Source organism: Perognathus longimembris, chromosome 8 (assembly GCF_023159225.1).
Source record: "Perognathus longimembris pacificus isolate PPM17 chromosome 8, ASM2315922v1, whole genome shotgun sequence".
In the NCBI taxonomy this organism is placed as follows: Eukaryota; Metazoa; Chordata; class Mammalia; order Rodentia; family Heteromyidae; genus Perognathus; species Perognathus longimembris.
Genome location: NC_063168.1, coordinates 66,083,232 through 66,101,925, shown reverse-complemented (window position 1 = coordinate 66,101,925; position 18,694 = coordinate 66,083,232). Strand labels below are relative to the sequence as shown.

The following is an 18,694-nucleotide window of genomic DNA, read 5'->3' as shown; positions in this document are numbered from 1 at the left end:
GAAACCCTGGATCATGGCCTTTTCACCCATTCTCCAACCCCAGTCCCGGTGGAAGGAAGGAGAGCTGAGGTAGCCTGGCAGGAAGGCTCCTGTCACCGTTTAGATGGTCCAGGGTGAGTACTGCAACCCAGACTCTCTCATGCTAACCTCTGGGCCTCTCTCCTCCTTCCATGTGATGTCCTTGGAGTCTGCAAGAAACTGACCCTCCCCAGTAAACGTCCCCAAGTATAGAAAAGCATGAAACTCTAGGCAGAGTGGGCGCCTCAGGTCTTGGTTGACCCACAGGACAATGCCTGAATCCTCCTCCTCTTCCTCCTCCTCCTCCTCCTCCCTCCTCCTCCTCCTCCTCCTCCTCCTCCTCCCCCCTCCCCCTCCCCTCCCCCTCCCCCTCCTCCTCCTCCTCCTCCTCCTGTCCTGGGGCATGGCATGAGCACTGTCTCTGGATTCTTTTTGCCCAAGGCTAGCACTTTACCACTTGAGCCACAGCGCCACTTCCGGCCTTTTCTGTGTATGTGGTACTGAGGAATCGAACCCAGGGCTTCGTGCATGCCAGGCAGGCACTCTACCACTAAGCTCCATTCCCAGCCCCTAAAGAATTCCTGACGGACAAAACCAAGGTGCAGGGTAACTCTCGGTTCCAGATTCCCTGGGTTGGGCCTGTTTGGCAGATAAGAGTGCCGGACAGCTAGGGACAGTTCAGAACCCGCTCAAAAGGATCATGACAACCAGGACGCAATCTGCCCCGTCTAGATTTTGCGTTACACGTGAGCGCAATTAATTTGGAAGGAGAGGACCCCCGGACCCCCGTTACAGGCCCTTGGCTCAGTCCGTCCCGGTGTTCCGACCACCTGAGACCCATCGGTCCATTCCCCGAGTGTTCTCGCGCTGGTCGGGGGCTGGGAGGGCCCTGGGCTGCATCCACACCTGCCCACCAATTCCCCGTGGGCGCGTACCCTCTCCAGGGCCCGTTCCCGCCAGCTGGAGGCGTGGCTGCCGCGACGTCCCCTCCATTCACCCCTGGCCCCGTGCCCTCGCCGCGGGGTGGGAATGGAGAGCCCGGGGCGCCACCCGGGGGCCCTCTGGCCGCCGCTCTGGTACTTACCGGTAGCCGGTTGCAGTTATCCGACCCGATTCAGAAGAAATGCGGTGGCCAGTCCCTCCGAAGGTCACGGGTTTCCACGCACTCCGTCACCCCGGACTCCTCGGCTCCTGCCTGGGCGCAAGTGCGGCGCTCAAGCCTCGCCTTTGAGATCCGCCCCTCTCCGTCCGTCGGTCCTTCCAGCCACTGGCCCTCTCTCCTTCCCCTCCAATGGCAGGTGGAAGCCACCGGTCGGACGCTCTCCGAGGGTCAGCATCGCCCCCTGCGGCGGCCTCGCGCGTCCCCGCGGCCCGTCTGTGCGCTGGGAACCCGGGGTCCCGGCGTGGGCGGTGGGGACCGGGCCCACCCGCTCCAGGGGCCCCGGGCCGGGCGCTGGGTCCGCGGGACGGAGCGGGGCGGGGCGGTGTCACTCCGCCGCGGAGCGGGGACGGAGCGGGGCGGGGCGGTGTCACTCCGCCGCGGAGCGGGGACGGAGCGGGGCGGCTGCGCACCACGTCGGACGCCGGGAACCGAAGCGAGCGCGTCGCGTCGGGTCCCCCCGCGGGTGCGGACCGGGCGGGGCCGGGGGGGGGGGTGGTGGCGTCGAGCGGCCGCGGGGTGGGGCGGGGCGCCGGGAGGCGGGGGGGGGGGCTCCCGTCCGGGACTCCACCCTAAGCCGGGGTCGGCGGTGGGGGAAGGGGGGGCCCGTCCGGGACGCCACCATAGGCCGGAGCGGGGGGCGCGGCGCGGCCGGCGGAGCGTTCGGCAGGGGGCGCTGGTCCGGGCGCTGGCGGGGGTGGGGTGGGGTGGGGTGGGAGAGGAGGGGGGCCGCGGCTGGCCGCGCACACTTCCCCCATTATTAAACACTATGTTCAAAAGGCGCCGGGGGACTTCCCGCAGCCACGGAGCCCCAGTCGCCCGCCCGGCCGGCCGGCCCTCGGAGCTCATGGACCTGAGCGCCGCCGCCGCGCTGTGTCTCTGGCTGCTGAGCGCCTGCCGCCCCCGCGACGGACTGGGAGCGGCCGCGGTGCTGCGGGCGGCGGGGGCTGGGCCGGCCCGGAGCCCGGGGGGCGGCGGCGGCGGCGGCGGCGGCGGCGGCGGCGGCCGGGGCGGGCGGACCCTCGCCCCGCCGGCGGGCATCCCTGCGCTCCGGGCCCCCGCCGCGGCGGCTCCCGGGGTCCGCGCCGCCGGGCGCCGCGCCCCGGACTCAGCCTTCAGGAACGGCTCGGTGGTGCCGCACCACTTCATGCTGTCGCTCTACCGGAGCCTGGCCGGCAACGCTCCGCCCGGGGCGGCCTCCACCTCGGGCCGGGGCCGTGCGGACACCATCACCGGCTTCACGGACCAGGCGACCCCAGGTACTTCCCGCCTCTCCCCGGCGCCCACCCATCCCGTCCGATCCGGGGCGGAGATCGCCCGGGACCCACGCTCCCGCTCCACTCCTTCTGGGCCTCAGGTGTTAGAGGGAAAACCCACCGCCCAAACCAACGCACTCGGACCCCGCGCGCCTGCCGGGACCGTGGCCGCGGGGCCGGGGCCCCAGGGCCCCAGAGGGCTGAGCCGAGGCCCCTGCCGGCTGGCGGTCCGCCCCAGGAGGCAGGCGGAGTACAAGATCCGCTTCTCGGGGAAGGGTCTTGAGTGGCCCCGGGGCCCAGACCCCTCTGAGAAGAGAGAAGGGCACGAGTGGGGGCTTTGGCGGTGGCCTGCGGCCACCCTGGGGGCTCACAGGGCAGAGGCAGGTATCAGGCTAAGGTAAAGGGCTCTCTCGGCGCGAGAAGGGCCCTCCTGGGCAGGCGGTAGGTAACTGGTTTGTAGCGGCTGGCTGGTGTGTTCGGCATGTATGTGGGTGTAGATAGATCTTCCCTTGGCCTGGACAGCCGGAGGTCCTGGGATTCGGTTGTGTGGGGAGAGGAGGCCTACCCCGGAGTCTGTGCGGGAGTGCCTGCGGGGGCCCCAGCACCCCACCTTACCCTGTCCCGGGCCCTCCAAAAAGGTAGGACGTGGGTGAGGCCATGTGGTGGTTCTGTGTGTCATCTGGATTTTATTAATCTCCATTGAAGTCATTAAAGCAGACAGATAGAGAAAATTTAACTAATTTCAGGCGGAAATGCAAGTAATTTTGGCTTTAATTCTGTCCAGCATGGAAAGTTAAGAGAGGGGGGAAAAATGGGGGCTGGAAAGTAAAGGCTGCTGGTCTGAGGCTTGGGGAGCACTGACTGTCTGTACACCTTGGATCCCAGTGTGGGGGAAGCGGGCAGAGACCACTGCCCTGTGAGTAAACCACCCCTGAGACACCCCTCTGTGCAGACTGCTTTATTCGGAATACGTGGGAACTCCGGCCTCCAACAGCTCTAGGAATCTGTTAGAATGACCAAGTACTCTCTAAAGTCCTGCTATGGCCCCTGCACGGGAGGCTGGGATACACATAGGATCCCAGGCCCCATGTACAGGGCTGAAGAAGGCTGCGGACTGACCTATCCCTGCATAGGAAGCCCCAGGCTGCGCGAGAGAGGGCCCTCGCAGGACCCGACGCTAGCTAGCCGAAACACCAGGCTTTCTTAGGGTTCCCTGTATTTCCCACTGTCAGAGGCAGCTAAATCCTTTCCTTGCGGGAGCTCTGCATGACTGGCAAGGCCGGAGAGGCGGCCTCTCCTTGCTTCTTCCAGGAATAAGCACCAGGGCCTGTGGGGGTGGGGTGGGGTGGGGTGGAGGGCTTCAGGGACCCGTTCAGAGAGTTCCTTGAGGACAACACCCAGACAGACATCAGCCCCCCCCCCCCCCCAGTCCACGGTTGGTGAGCGAGTCTCTCTGATGAGGGGTGGGGGGAGGTTGTAGTCTCTCCCGAGTTTGGGGCAAAACGAAACCATATGACCCCCTTCAAAGGGAGCTCCTTATCTACTGCTTGGTGGAATTTAAACTCTCTCCCCCCCCTTGATCCCCTAAAGAAAAAAAGTGCTCACGACCAGAAATAAAATCCCAAGCCTGAGATTAGTCGCAACAGAGTGAACAGGCTCCAAAGGCTCCCGGCTCTGGTGGAAGCAAGGTTTCCCCGCAGGCCCCATGTCCTCCCCGGCCGGCCGCAAACCCCGTTCTGCTGTCCCCCAAGCTTGAGTTCCTTGGCCTCCTTTCCCCATCCTTCCCAGGCTAAGGGAACGCTGAGACTAGGGGCGAGCCTGTCGCTCATCTGGGCCTCCAGTCCGTTCTCCTTTGGCCAAAGGATGCCGCCTTCTCGCCTCCTTCGACTTTCCAACGACCGGCAGGGCGCTGCATGCGCGGGGGAGCGTTGTAGAAGGGGATGTCCAGGCTGGGCTCGGGGAAGAGAGGTAGCGGAAGAGCAAAGCGTCTTCCGGGGATAAGAAATTGCCGTTTGCGCGCAGCCAGGACCCGCAGCCCTGGCGGGGAGCTGGGCAGAACAGCCCGGCGCGGTAGGTACCCGTCTTGCGCGGGACCCCAGGAAGGGGTGCACAGCTTCAGATGCGTCCACTTCGCCGACACGTCACCCCTGCCTGCCTTCAGTCTGGCGTCCGTCCGATCGCGTTACCGAAACCCCAGGCCTATGTATGGCACAGGCAGCAGAACTGACGTTGGTTGCGCCCCCCAGGCCCGTGACTCCGTGACTCCAGGGTGTCTTTGGTGGCTCTGGGGCTAGGATGGCCACACCTTGTTTGGGGGCCCCAGCTATGGGGGCAAATGCTGGCGTCCCAAGGCCTTAGCCCGCTTCCAGGACGGCCGAGCTGGGTGCTGTTAGGGGGCACCGAGGCGGGGAAGTGCAGACTCGGCTCTCACTCTTCCTTTTCTACCCGTGTCTCTGCTCATCCCTGGCAGGCGGATGGATGTCGGAGCACGGCCAGAGATTCCTGTTCGACGTGTCCAGCCTTCCCGACGGCGACGAGGTGGTAGGTGCGGAGCTGCGCGTGCTGCGCCGCGAGTCTCCAGAGCCTGGCTGGGGCCGGGGGACCCCGCCGCCGCTGCTGCTGCTGTCCACGTGCCCGGGGGCCGCCCGCCCTCCGCGCCTGCTGCGCTCCCGGGCCGCGGAGCCCCTGGACGGCGCGCGCTGGGAGGTGTTCGACGTGGCGGACGCCGTGCGGAGCCACCGGCAGGAATCGCGCGCCAACCGTTCGTTCTGCCTTTTGCTTCGCGCGGTGGTGGGCCCGGAGAAGAGCCCGAGGTCGGTGCGGACGCTGGGCTTCGGCTGGCGGGGCGGAGGCGCGGCGGCGGCGGCGGCGGAGGAGCGCGCGCTGCTCGTCGTCTCCTCCCGCACGCAGCGCAAGGAGAGTCTGTTCCGGGAGATCCGCGCCCAAGCCCGCGCGCTGCGGGCGACGCTCGCCGCGGAGCCGCCGCCCGACCCGGGCCCCGGCGGCCCCGGATCCCCCCAGTCCTTCGTGGCAGGGCGCCGGCGGCGGCGGACGGCTCTGGCCGGGACTCGAGCGGCCCCGGGCAGCGGCGGCGGAGCCGGCCGGGGCCACGGGCGCCGGGGCCGGAGCCGCTGTAGCCGAAAGCCGCTGCACGTGGATTTCAAGGAGCTGGGCTGGGACGACTGGATCATCGCGCCGCTCGACTACGAGGCGTACCACTGCGAGGGCGTCTGCGATTTCCCGCTGCGCTCGCATCTGGAGCCCACCAACCACGCCATCATCCAGACCCTGCTCAACTCCATGGCGCCCGACGCCGCGCCCGCGTCCTGCTGCGTGCCCGCGCGCCTCAGCCCCATCAGCATCCTCTACATCGACGCGGCCAACAACGTGGTCTACAAGCAGTACGAGGACATGGTGGTGGAGGCTTGCGGCTGCAGGTAGCGCGGGGCCCGGGGACGGAGGCCGGAGGCCGGAGGAGAGCAGCTGGGGGCCCGGGTCGGTCACCCCGCGCTGGAGGGGGGGCGCGTCCGACTCTGGCCCCGCGCCTGCACGGCGGAACACGGTGGGACACGATTCACACTCACACCCATACACTCGTTCACTCACGCACACAATCACCCGTGCCGTGGACAGCAGCATCCGGAAGCCCTGGTTGGGGGGGACGGGGGGGGGGGAAGGAGAGATGGCCGGCCGGCCCCCTAAGTCACAGCCGTGGGTATTTTCTAGGTAGCAGCCGCTTTAGGGGGGCCGGGGGGAGGAGGAGGATGTACCTGTTGAGGTCGCTGGGAGCCCTGGACTAAATCTCGGGTAGAAACGGGTTCGGGTCAGGGGCACCAGTTAAGTGGAATCCACTGGAGTACGTTTTAGTTCACCCATCCCCTTCGCCTTCAGGCTGGCCGGGTGGCCTAATTCCCCGACGACAGGGCACCCTGGGTTTCACCGCAGGGGTGAAAGGTCCATTCTGTCTCCCCTAACGGTCACAGTGTCGTGTAGCCTCCGTTTTGAACAGGATGTGTGCTTTCTGAAAGATTGCCTGGTGGAGCTTCCCAGATCTCTGCAAAGGTCAGCACCGCCCCATTTGATCAATTCCAATTTGGAGTGATCTGGAAAGTGGTAAAACACTGTGGTGGTGGCGGTTGGGGTTTTTTTTTTGGGGGGGGGGGACGGGCGGTGTGAGATCTGCCTGGTTGGGAACCCCCTCTTCCCCCGCCCCCCTCCCCCGTTTGTCAAGGGAGGCTGTGGCAGTGACTCGGGGCAGGCGAACTGCCAGGAGGGTTTCCTAAGAAGCTGGCAAAGAAGTTCTCAGGGCATGAGGGCTTGAGCTTCGCGAGGCCAGCTCCGGCGGGAGGACTCAGGTTCCCCTGCCAGGTAGCTCAGCCCCCGCGTGCCAACATATGCTTGTGCTTAGCTTTCCAGTCTGCCTTGGCCTTTAAGTGCTTGCACTGAGTTGTTGCTGTAGTTTTTGGCAGTGTGATAGTAGTGGGAATTGAAGTTGTACACACAGAAGTGCTGTGTGTGTGTGTGTGTGTGAGAGAGAGAGAGAGAGAGAGAGAGAGAGAGAGAGAGACTTAAATTCACAATCCAGACCTTCAGAGCAGGAGGAAGGTTGACCCTCCTCCCCCGCCCTCTCTTTCTCCTGGCCAGCATTTTGGCTGTGGTTGGGTCCTTTCCGCAGAGCCTTGGTGTGGGTGGAGCTGGGTGCAAACCCATCTCTCAGTTTCTGAAGTTTGTTCCAAAGAGTCAGGGATGGCAAGATTTTGTAAAAGTAAGCTCCAGCACGCCATCCTTCGTTGTTTTGATTTGCTTTGCTGATGCTGCATGTTCTTTGTGGGGTTTCTGGCCACAGCTGGAAGAGAAAGAAGAAAGTTGGACTCTACCTATGCACGGTTTCTTAAAAAAAACAAACAAACAAAACCAACCCTCCCCCAACCCACAGTCCTCTTGGGTGCTGTTGTTCACTGTTACACGCTGAGGCTTTTCTCCTTAGTGTCCTGTTTGGAGATCCAATAATTCTGCCCTTGGCTTGGATGTTAAGGCCCAGAACAATTTATCTGTACCTTAATTCTCAGTAGTTACACTTTCTATTCTTGAGAGACAGGAAAGACGAGGCTTATTTCTCTAGGGGTTCCACCTGAGTCCTTTACATTTTGTAAAATTCTCCCAAAGGGGGTGAAAAAAAATCTGTGTATAAATTATTTTTAACATTAAGATTTCTCCTTTTATAATGTGAATTTATATGCCATGGCTATATGAGTAGCTATAAATAAGCAGAAAAATGTGAGTCTCTTAAGGTTAAAAAAAATCCCTTAGTGGCTACTCTGGTTAAAAAGAAAACACGCCATCACTTTTTAGTGCTTGGGCATGATGGTGACCAGATTTCTGGATTTTGTCTTCTAAATGATGTCAATAGCGACTGCTCTGATGCCTATCATAATGAAAAACAACATTAAAAGACACTAACTAGTTAAGTGCTGTTGGACTAGAGGATTTAGAAGTTACTGAGAAGTCACAGTTAAATACTATTTTGAGGAAATTTTAGCGTACTTTATCTCTTTGAATAGAAACAAATATTTTGATACTTTTTTTGTTATTAGGAAAAAACAACTTTGGATGAAGAAATATTTTGATTTAACCTGAGCTTTTTATAGTAGTGGGAAAATGTCCATTCTTTTTCTTATTTTCTGCTGCTTGTCTCCTTGCTGTGGATAGCATAGCATCTTCCTAAGCTACACCTTGTGAGAGAGGAAGGGCCATTGCCCTCCCACTTAACAGGATGCCTTCTTTCCACTGCTCCTGAGGCCTCCTGAGTAGAAGGAATGGTTCCTGATTTTTCTGGGCCTTCCTGGGCCCTCCAGGGAGCACAGGGACCCCCCTCTCCCCCCACTCCAGCTGTGCCTAGCCCTCTGTCCATCCACTCTACAACAGAATGCGTTTCCCTTTGTGAAAAGGTTCATTTTTGACATAGGGTTGTCAGGTTTCTGTTGCTACGATGTGTTTAGACTAGTTTTGCCAATAAGCCCGTGTCAGCACAGTTGGGAGCGCGCCCTGCACTGTCTGCCTATCTTTTGGCTGATAGGAATGGGCTGGGATACCCCGCACACTCATTCGTACCACGGATGGGAGTGGGGGATGAGGCTCAAATGTGTCAGGATGGTGGGGGAACGCCACCCCCTCTGAAATCACCAAAGCATCCCCATAAAACAGAGTTTCCCACTTGAATTAGGCACCGCCTAATTCTGTGTTCTGTGAGCACCCCGCGCCCCCCCCTGCACCCCCAGGAAGGGCTGCTGCTGGGCTGCCTCACACCAAGATGATAGTGTCCACATTGTGGCTGCTGCTTGAAGCCAGGACTTTTGTTTTAAAGGAGACCCTCCCCCGCCCCCACCCTGGTGGATGGGGATTTCTAGGATTCCCAAAGGCTGGCCTCACAGAATTCTGGCCTTTCCAGCAGCTGGACTGGGTCTTCCAGTGAGGACGGCTTGTCAGGTTGGAGCTAACTGTGCCCCTTTGGTAAATGCTTGTTTGGGAAGCTCCCAGGCCCAGGCTCATGGCCTGGGCAGGGGCCTAGGACGTGTGAGGCCTGAGGAGAGTTTGGGAATCCTGAGGATGGGGGAGAGGAGATGATACAGAGCTTCCGAGGCCCCATGTTGTCCGCAAGCTCAGTACATTCACACAGGATGTCACGGGGGCTGTAGACTGCTTCGGTGCTGAAAGTAAGGAACAGAACTGCATTTCTTTCCACGAGCAGCTCTTGTACAGAGAGAAACCAGCGCTTCCCTGGCTTGTCCGGTCTCCAGAAAATGCAGTAAAAGGGACACGACAGGGAGACCTTGCAGCTGTCTTGGGCCTCACTGGTTCTCTAGAGAACACATCCTCTGGGCAACAGATCTTCCCTTCTCCCCCCATCGAGGGCAGCAGAGCCCCTTTCGTGGGCTGAGGGAAGGGGCATCAGCAGGTAGGCTAGGAAACAGAGTGAAGGGCTTGCATTTGCCCTTCATGAAGGCCAGGGTTGGGAAGGGAGGAGAACCTGCAGGTGACTGAAGTTGGCAGACACCATACTTTGTGGGTGGGGAGTTGCTAGGTCCCCATGGAGGCTGGCATGTCTGAGAGGCAGCAGGCAGGCCCACTGTGGGCTTCGGGATACCACAGAGTCAGCCGCACTGCGCCACCGACCGTGTGGCCTGCACCTTCCTGGTGGGAAGTCGCTCAGGTGGGGTTCACGGGGGGGCTCTCCCAAGACCGGAGGCAAGTTGGTCATGGCAGCCATCTTCCATCTCCTTGCTGCAGGTGACTTGTCCTTAAAATGAGGCCCTCTTAGCAGGGCGCTGGTGGCTCACGCCTGTAATCCTAGCTACTCAGGAGGCTGAGATCTAAGAATTGCTGTTGGAAGGCAGCCCATGCAGGGAAGTCTGTGAGACTCTTATCTCCAATTAACTATGCCCCCCGTCTCCCGCCCCCCCAAAAAAAACTTAGCCGAAGTGGAGCTGTGGCTCAAGTGGTAGAGCACTAGCCACAAAAGCTCAGGGACAGTGCCCAGGTGGATTCAAGCAGAAATATAAATACATAAATAAATAAACAAGCGCTCTTTCCAGCCCCAAAGCCCTAGGATGCTGTGGCAGGAAGCCCAGTGAGCTGTTTCCAATGCAGAGCAGAGCAGAGCGGAGCAAATGAGACTGTTCTTGGGGAAAAGGCCTGGTTGGAACTCAATCACAGCTGAATCTTGTCAGTTGTACAACACTTGTGGCATGTGTGCCCATGCATGTTTGTGTGCCTCTGTGTGTGTGTGTGTGTGTGTGTGTGTGTGTGTGTGTGTGTGATGTCCGTCTTCACTTACCTCCAGCCTCTGCTGGTGCTGCACCTGTGTGGCTTCCGTTTCCCTGGGGTGTGAGGTGGTGGAGGAGGCCAGGACCCGGGGAGCGGGTGGCAGGGAGCCCGGGCTGGGATTTGGCCTTCTCAAGTGAGCACTGCTCACCTAGCTCCAGCTGCTCCTGTGCTCGGGTGAGACTGGGGACTGCTCCTCTGCGGAGGGCAGCAGAGGGCGGCGAAGGCCTTGTGAACAGCCCGGGTGGATCTACTCCCAGAGGCTGGAAGACAAGTAGGCACGGCCAGGCCAATGGGCCTGTCCTTTTGGTCTTTAACATGTGCCAGAGTTCAGGAGTGCACAGAGAACCCAGAGACACATTCTGGCGACGGTTGTCTGTTTTATTTATTTTTTTTTCTGGAGGGCCACCCGCCCAGCCTGGGGAATCGCCTGCCCACAGAGCAGGCTGCAGGCAGAAGGCTGCACGTTGGCACTGTAGATCAGCAAGTGGAACTGAGGGCAGGCATTCTTTGCTGGGATGGGTGTACACTCCTGGTTTAGCCAGAGCTGCTTTCTCCCATCCATGCTGGGGGGGGGGGGAGGGGGTGCTGTACTGTGCCTACAGCTGGCCTGTACTGAGTACCAGACTTCAGCCAGGCTGAGTTGGGGTTGGTTCTTTATGGTGGTGGCAGTGGCGGCAGCAGCAGCAATTACTGCAGGGCAAGCCAGGGTGGGGTTGGGAGGTCCCAGAAAAACCAGTCTGTGTTTCAAAGCCTGCCTGCCATGGGCTGAAAGATCTCAAACGTCACCCCCCCTCCCCAACTCCATACTTTCTAGATCTTGCAGGCCTTCTCCAGCATCTGTGCGTGGTGTGTGTGTGTGTGTGTATGGTGTGTGTGTGTGCGCGCGTGCATGTGTGAGGCAAAGCCAGCGCTGGTTTCTCTCACACGCATCCCCTTGAACGGCAAGAAGGCTGTGGCGTCCACAGGGACCCTGGTTCTGCGCAGGCAGGTGTTTGCTGGCGGGATGGCTTGCTGTGAAGGTGTGAGCAGCACATTTCACGCTTGCCAGGTGAACTTGGCTCTGCGGGGCTGGAAACGGTGCGGAGAGCACACCGAGAGAAGCCCTAGGGCAGCAACGCGTCATCTCCTCTCAAGGGACGCCGAAATAAAGTGTCTAGAAAAACAAGGAAAAGCAGAGCGCAGACCCAGGCCCCTGCAGGCAAGTTGGTACAGACCTTCATGATGAAGCCAGCGATTTTGTTTTTGCATTTTACCACCCCCCTTTTATTTTTCTTTTTAGTTTTTAGCAAACAGGAGCACAGTAGAGTGGTGGCTCCATTGCTTTATCTGAGCGTCGGTGACATCTGCACGACCATTTCCACGTCTAGAGATGGGGTCCGATGCCTTGTTTTGAATCTGGGCTCTCCAGACCTTTGGCTGCCAGAACCTAGAACCATGGCTCACCTTGCTGGGGTGGAGACAGTGGCCCAACGTACACTCAATCAGTCCCGCTGCATTATGAGTTTGCAGAGGCCCATCAGCAGTGCTCAGCTTCCCCGACCCTCTGGGCTTCTGGATGAGGAGGGCAGCCCCAAGCCAGCGAGCCACTGGTTCCTTCCAGCTGAGCGCAGCCTGTCCCCGTTTGAGGAGAACCCTAGGTTCCTGGAGCCTGGCACTGTCAACACCACTGTCGGGGAGGGGGTGTGGGCAGCCCTGGCCTGAGGTTCTCAGTGAGACAAATCTGAAGTAGAGGGACAAGGTGGGTTGAGGACCTTTTCTTGTCACAGGTGTGTGTGTGTGTGTGTGTGTGTGTGTGTGTGTGTGTGTGTGTCTGCCCTAGCCTTGGAACGGGGGGGGGGGGCTTCACCGAGGCTAGCTTGAGGAACAGACCCTCCACATGCAGGCTTGTTTCACTGCAACTTCACTGCGGAGCCAGAGTGAGCCAGGCAGTCAGCACTGTTTAGAAAATGATGATCCAGTTTGGTGAGAAAGAAAATTCAGGATGAAATGTGTTTCCTGGCTGGGAAATAGGCAGGTGTTCTTGGCTAGGAACAGAAACTCACCAGAGAGGAATGTCTCTGGCTCTCTCGACTTGGGATCAATTACAGATCAAACACGAGCATCCTTAGTGTGATTTTATGTTTGCATTTCCCTTATATCATAGGGCAGACAGCTTCTATGTTTCCTTTTACAAAAGAATTATAATTCCATCACATTAGGTCTTTTAGCTGGAAGTTTTTACTTCAAATGAAAAGGCAATCAATCCATTAAAAAAAATAAGGCTTAATATGCTGTCTTCAAACTTGCCCTTTTAGCTAATGAAAATAGGGGTTCTGAGAAGTTTAGGATTTTTTGTTTTGTTGTGTGTGTAAATTAAGAGGCAAATCCTTTTGCCTCCTGCACCTGCTTACAGAGGGACGCTGGTTAAATAGGCCGTGGGTGGGCAGAATGCGGCTCATGGTGAGCGGCCCGCAGCTTAAAAAGCAAATTTAATCTGATTCTCAAACGCTGGCTTTAAGGAAATGGCAAAACTCAGTGATGGTAATGCCGTCAAGGCTCCATTACACGCCATTCCCTCAGCAGCTGAAGAACAAAATTAATTACTTTCAGGGGAAGTCTCTTTCATTTTGCAACGACACCCACTGTTTCTTAGCTTGGCCTGGGAGTAAGAAGATCGGGCGATGTGGGAAAAGTTTTACAAACTCATTTGGCTCACACTGAAATCTCCTTGTGGGCAATGTGCCAGCTCTGTTGTGGACAGCAGAATTCTGGGGCTTTCAGGTTGCAGATTGACTGGTCTCCTGCTGCCTAACCTGGCCACTGGGGCTGCCCTGGTTGGCATTGTGAGACGCTTGGCATGCTACTCCTGGCCAAGCCAGCCAGCCAGCCAGCAGAAAACCCTTCAAGGAGAGGTAAAGCTCCCCACGGGGATCTAGCCTCACATTTAAATAGATTGTACATATCAAAATGTAAATGATTTGTAAAACAGCAAACTCTATTTTTTCCTTGACCATTCCATAGCCGTATATATTTGCTTAAACATGCTTGTATACTTGTCATTAACCAGCTGAATATTTTGTACAGATCAGTTGATTAAATATTTTATTCATAAAACTGCTTCTGACTGGTGTTTAAAGAATAAGAATTTGGCTTTTATTTACATGGTATCTATCTAGTCCCTTTCCACAACGGAGAGCAGAGAACGCGCGTGCAGGTGGGACGCTGCTAATCGTCAAGCTGATGCTGACGGCTGCCTCTTGCAACGCAGGGTCTCAGGTGTGGAGAGGAGGGAGCGGGAGGGCGGCAGGCTCGGGCCTGCTGCACCCTGGGTCCCTGGGACGGCTCTGAAATCACACAGGACACCGTGTACCGCACGAGGTCACTGCACAGGAAGGTGAAGAATCAGGCTTGGACTCGGGGGAGAAGAGGCCAGAATGCAGCGGAAAACATTCCGGCTTTGGGAAATGATCATTGTCATCGTGCCGGGGCAACATTCGTTCCAAACACAGTGGAGTGGAAAGGTTTTGGGTTTGTGTACACCATAGGCTGCTGGAAACCTAGCTCAGGGCAGAAGATGTGAGTCCCTCCCACCCCCTGCCCATACAGCCAAGCCTCTAGAGTCCCAAGGCCGTGAGTCCCATGGGAGTAGTTTCCTCTGCAAGACCCGGGCACGTTTCAGACATCACCTGAGTGTTACAGCACTTTTGACAAGCCGTTTTGCTCAGTCCTTTTCTAGACAAGGTCGAAGATCCCATGTGCTCGGTGACACCCCTTTGCAGGCTTCATTATCTTTCTCCAGCAGGGGCAAATAGCGGAGATCTGCCCCACGGTTAGACCTAACTTCATCTGTGTTCCTCCCACATTCTGGGAGGAGCTGCGGTGGTAGAAGCAGCTAGAGACTTGCTTCATTAAGGACGGCTACCAGGGCTGCCTCTTTTGGGATATGGAGTCAGTCAGTGTGATCCACCACTAATGGCAGAATGAGTGTATCTTTTCTTTTTTTTTTGACAGTCCTGGGGCTTGGACTCAGGGCCTGAGCACTGTCCCTGGCTTCTTTTTGCTCAAGGCTAGCACTCTGCCAACTTGAGCCATAGCGCCACTTCTGGCCTTTTCTATATACGTGGTGCTGAGGAATCGAACCCAGGGCTTCATGTATACGAGGCAAGCACTCTACCACTAGGCCACATTCCCAGCCCAGAATGGGTGGATTTTGACTATGATGTTCCTGTAGTTTGTTAATGCAAGGACCTACGGTTGTTCATGCCAGCTCCCCTCTGCTGAAAGAGAAGCCGATTCTCTTTCTCCTTCTTAGCTTCATCGCTCCTAAAGGGGGATCCTTTTTTACTAGAGAAAAAGACCAAACAAACAAAAGCAAACAACCTTCATTTCTTTTTGGTCAGTCATGGGGCTTGAACTCAGGGCCTGGGGCGCTGTCCCTGAGCTCTTTTGTGTAGCTAGGACTACAAGGTACACCTTCCTCTGAACAAACTCATTTGGCAGGTCCATGTGTATAGGCCCTGGACTTACCATAGAAAAGTATAAAGTCGTGTCAGGCTTCATTTACAGCAATCCTAGGCAGATTTGTCATGTTCCTGTTTATCAGTCTCCACATGGCCTACCTCAGCATTTTGTGCAGAGCCTTTATACATCCAGTAGGGAAGAGGTGGCTCCAGGAAGAAAGTAACATCAGGGATGGTGTTTAAAATGGCATCTTCAGGCACTGCTTTCTTTGGTGATCTGAGGATCACAGTTCTAAGCCAGCCCAGGCAGAAAGTCCCCATGAGACACTTACCTCCAATTAACCACTGGAAAAGCGGAAGTGGAGCGGTGGCTCAAAGTGGTAGAGAGCTAGCCTTGAGCAAAAGGGCTCAGAGACAAGAGGCTAGGCCTTGAGTTTAAGCCCCTCAACCGAAAAAAAGAAAAGTAACTTTGCACCCTAACGAGAGCAAAGTCTAAAAGGCTGGGCTGACTCATGCTAAGAGACAGCTACCACGAATTGGCCTGCTCCCTCCCCGAGCTGCCACGCTCTTTCTGCGATGCTGTTCATTCCCAAGCGGGACTAAGTACCAGTCCACCGAGGGCCAGAGAGCACACAGGCAGGAATGCACAGAGCGTCTGTGCCTTAGGGACCTGCGTCCATGAGCTCAGGAGGAGCAGCGATCTGGAGAGAAACTTGTCTGTTGAGATGCGTTGCCAGTGCTCAGGCATCAGCCGTGGGGCTGTCTGTGGGCGTCTGCACATCCTAACGACATGCAGGTGTGTGGCCCTTCAGCAGTGGCCAGTAGGAGGAAGCCCAGATGTTCTGGGGAGCCTGAGCAGGGTGGATTTGCAGGGAGGGAGTGCTAGTCCCTCTCGGTGTCGGGGGGAGGGGGAGAGATCCTGCAGGTGCACCCCCCACCCCCGGCTGTAATGGAAGCCCTGTCATGGGGTCACATTCCCATCCCAAGAAGAGGAATTTTCCCATAGACTTACCCAGAAAGCAAATCCACCTCAGTGCAGAGAGGTCAGCACAGACCCCATTTGCCAGAACGTCTGAGTAATGCAACACCAAATGAGAGTATCCCCAAGCAGTCCTGCGTACTGTTGCTGCAATTCCCACTTGGGAGGCTGTGTTGGGGTTAGTAGTTCTCAACAAATAGTAAGCCACGTATTTAGTAGTTGCCAAACCCCAGAGCTTTTCTAATCGTAGAGGAATGGAAGTAACAGTTGCAGGCATACCAGATGAGGCCAACGGGCTATGAGGTGTCGTGGCCTTGTTTTCCTGAAGTTCTTGGGTGCCAGGAAGCAAACAGTTGATGTCCTTGAATCTATGAGATATAATTGTGCCTAGCTCTGATGGGGAAATATGAGACAAAAGTGTTCATGTCCAACACTTGCTGGGACATACACAATTGGAGCGTGAAGATGTCCTAAAATGTCTCTTCCTACTCATTGTGAGAACTGGCACTTTTTTGTGTGTGTGCTAGTCCTGAGGCTTGAACTCAGGGCCTGGGCACTATCCCTGAGCTTTTGTGCTCAAGGCCAGTAGTGCTCTACCACTTGAACCACAGCTCTACTTCTGGATTTTTGGTGGTGAATTGGAGATGAAAGTCTCACAAACTTTCTTGACAGGGCTGGCTTTGAACCATGAGCCTCAGATCTCAGCCTCCTGAGTTGCTACAGTTACAGGTGTGAGCGACTGGTGCTGGATGAGAAGTGGCATTTCTTGAATGCTTGCCTATTAGCTAGGGTAGAGCGGTATTAAGATAACTGAATCTATACGGTATTCTTCTGACATGTCCTATTTTCTACGCATTTCAAAGAAAGAAAAGACTAAGACACAAGTCTGTCTTCTAGAACTCTCCTTTGAAGGACAGGAAGTGGTATTGGTGTTGGGCAGAGAGAGGAGACAACCAGGACAGGTGCTGCTCCTTTAGTGATGGTGAGACTTCTGGGAGACTGCAGTAGAGGGTGGCCAGACCCCAGGGAGGGAGGGCAGGCTACAGGAAGAGAAGCAGTTGGTAGCGTGGGTCAAGGTTCGCTATGGGGAGTAGACCACGGTGCAATGGAATCTGAAGCAGAGATCCCCCGGGGTTAAGAGCACAGCACACAGAACTGATGAGGTGCTGGACCCAGTACCTCTCTGTGGAGTACCAGGTGACTGGTGGGGCATGAGGAAGGTGCGTGGTGGTTAATACTAAAACCTCAGCCCCCAGCACGTGGGCTTCCTCTCTTCAACTTGATGCTGGGTATACCTTTTTACCTTCAAAATCTGGTGCCTTACAGCTGTCACAATTTAAAAATGACTCCACTACCAGCAAGCTACTCTTCCTTTCATCTCCCAACAGCTGCGGGTGCCCCCGGAGTCTTTGCTAGGTTTGCTTGTGGTGGCCTCCAGGGCCGCAGGAGGCCGCATGATGGTGGACACAAGAGGAGGAATTCCAGCTCAACCCCACCCCCCCAGCTGTGAGGGCTGGCGCCATGGCAGGGATCTGTATGGCAGCACAATCAGAGCCTTCCTGGATGGGGAGCCCACATGAGGCCTGTGGCTGTGGGGTCTAATCTTTACTAGGGCTCATTCTCCTCTGTGCCTCCGGGAGCTTTCTGTATAGAACGATGACAACCAGGGCTCGCTCTGAGAGACACCCCACAGCCTCACCAGGTATCACTTCCAATGACAGAGCCTCGCTCTGGAGTTGCCTTCAATATGGTAGCCACAGCCCACGTGGCCACCCCTTAGCCACATCTATCAGGAGGGCCACAGAAAGGAGTCTCAGTGACTTGGAAAGTGATGAGGAACCCACCTTCCCAGCCCCCACAGAAGGCTAGGCAATCTTTACACTGATCCAGCTGTGAAAATTATCCTAACAATTCATTTTCTAACAAGAATATGTAATCCAGATAGAGGAGTCATGTTAGACTGTCTCCTCTAGACTGGGGTTGTTTCTGTGGAGAAGCAGCTGGTAGGAGAGCTCTGGCAGCCTTCAATACCAGCTCCCCAAGTTCCTGGAGTCCGCTTCTGGAGCTCAGCTCTGGGATGCTCCAGCAGCGCAGAGCTGACTAGGAACCACACTGCACATGGAGCAAGGATCCCACTGATGCATTTCACTCAGCACAGGGCAGCTCTTCTAGAAAAGAATCATGGACAAAGAACATCCATGCAGTTGAAAACAGAGGCCAAACTGCCTCTGGAAAAGGTATGTCAGCTACTATCTTATCAAATTTTGTCCTCTGTGCAATTTTTCTTCTCAGGAAAAGGATTTGAACTCAGGGCCTTACAGTATATTACTGGGCAAGTATTGTACCACTTGAGCCAGTCCCTTTCTATTTTTCAGATAGGGTCTATGTTTTTGTGTAGGCCAGCCTCAGACCGCAAATCCTACACTTCCTGCATAGCTAGGATTACATTTATAAGCTACTATGCCTGGCTTGTTGGTTGAGCTAACTTTTTGCTGGAGCTGGCCTCAAACAATGATCAACTCAGTCTCAGCCTCCTAAGTAGGTGGCATTAAAGGCATGAGCCACTGCACTAAGCTCTTAGGTGCAATTCACAGTATGCACATGTGTGTTGGTGTGTGTGTGTGTGTGTGTTTTGGTACCAGGGCTTGAACTCAGGGCCTTGAACCTTTGCTTGGCTTTCTTGCTCATGGCTGGTGGGTACTCCATAACTTGAGTTGTGCTTTGAGCCAAACCTCCAGTTTGGCTGGTTAACTGGAGACAGTCTCATAAACCTTTCTCCCTAGGCTGGCTACGACTCTCACTCCTGTCACCTTCCTGAGTAACTAGGATTATAGGTAGGAGCCATCAACACCTGGCTTTCCTTGGTGTCATTCTTAGTGAGAAAAAAAAAAAAAAGAATTTCGGTGTCCTAAAATCTGATTCTTCTCTGTTTAAAAGCAGCAGTGAGAAAGTGGTTTTTCTAATAACTGAGTGACTCAGACAAACTGCTCACAAAACACAAAGATTGGGCCAGACACTG

At 56.3% G+C, this 18,694-nt stretch overlaps 1 protein-coding gene across 2 annotated transcripts; it reads left to right on the top strand.

Annotated features, from left to right (window-relative positions):
• Window positions 1-2,024: 2,024 nt before the first annotated feature.
• On the top strand, window positions 2,025-5,874 carry Gdf7 (growth differentiation factor 7). Of its 2 annotated transcripts, none has more exons than XM_048353378.1 (2): window positions 2,025-2,436; window positions 4,904-5,874. In XM_048353378.1, exons 1-2 carry the CDS (start codon window positions 2,025-2,027, stop codon window positions 5,872-5,874), a joined length of 1,383 nt encoding a protein of 460 aa, XP_048209335.1. The 2 variants fall into 2 exon arrangements, with proteins under 2 accessions (XP_048209335.1, XP_048209334.1); XM_048353377.1 differs by having other exon boundaries at window positions 2,025-2,456; window positions 4,921-5,874.
• Window positions 5,875-18,694: the final 12,820 nt, after the last annotated feature.

Coding starts and splice junctions, on each gene's coding strand:
- Gdf7 (XM_048353377.1), top strand. CDS start 2,025: ATGGACCTGAGCGCCGCCGCCGCGCTGTGTCTCTGGCTGCTGAGCGCC. Junction 2,457..4,920: donor GTACTTCCCGCCTCTCCCCG/GCGCCCACCCAT, acceptor TGGATGTCGGAG/CACGGCCAGAGATTCCTGTT.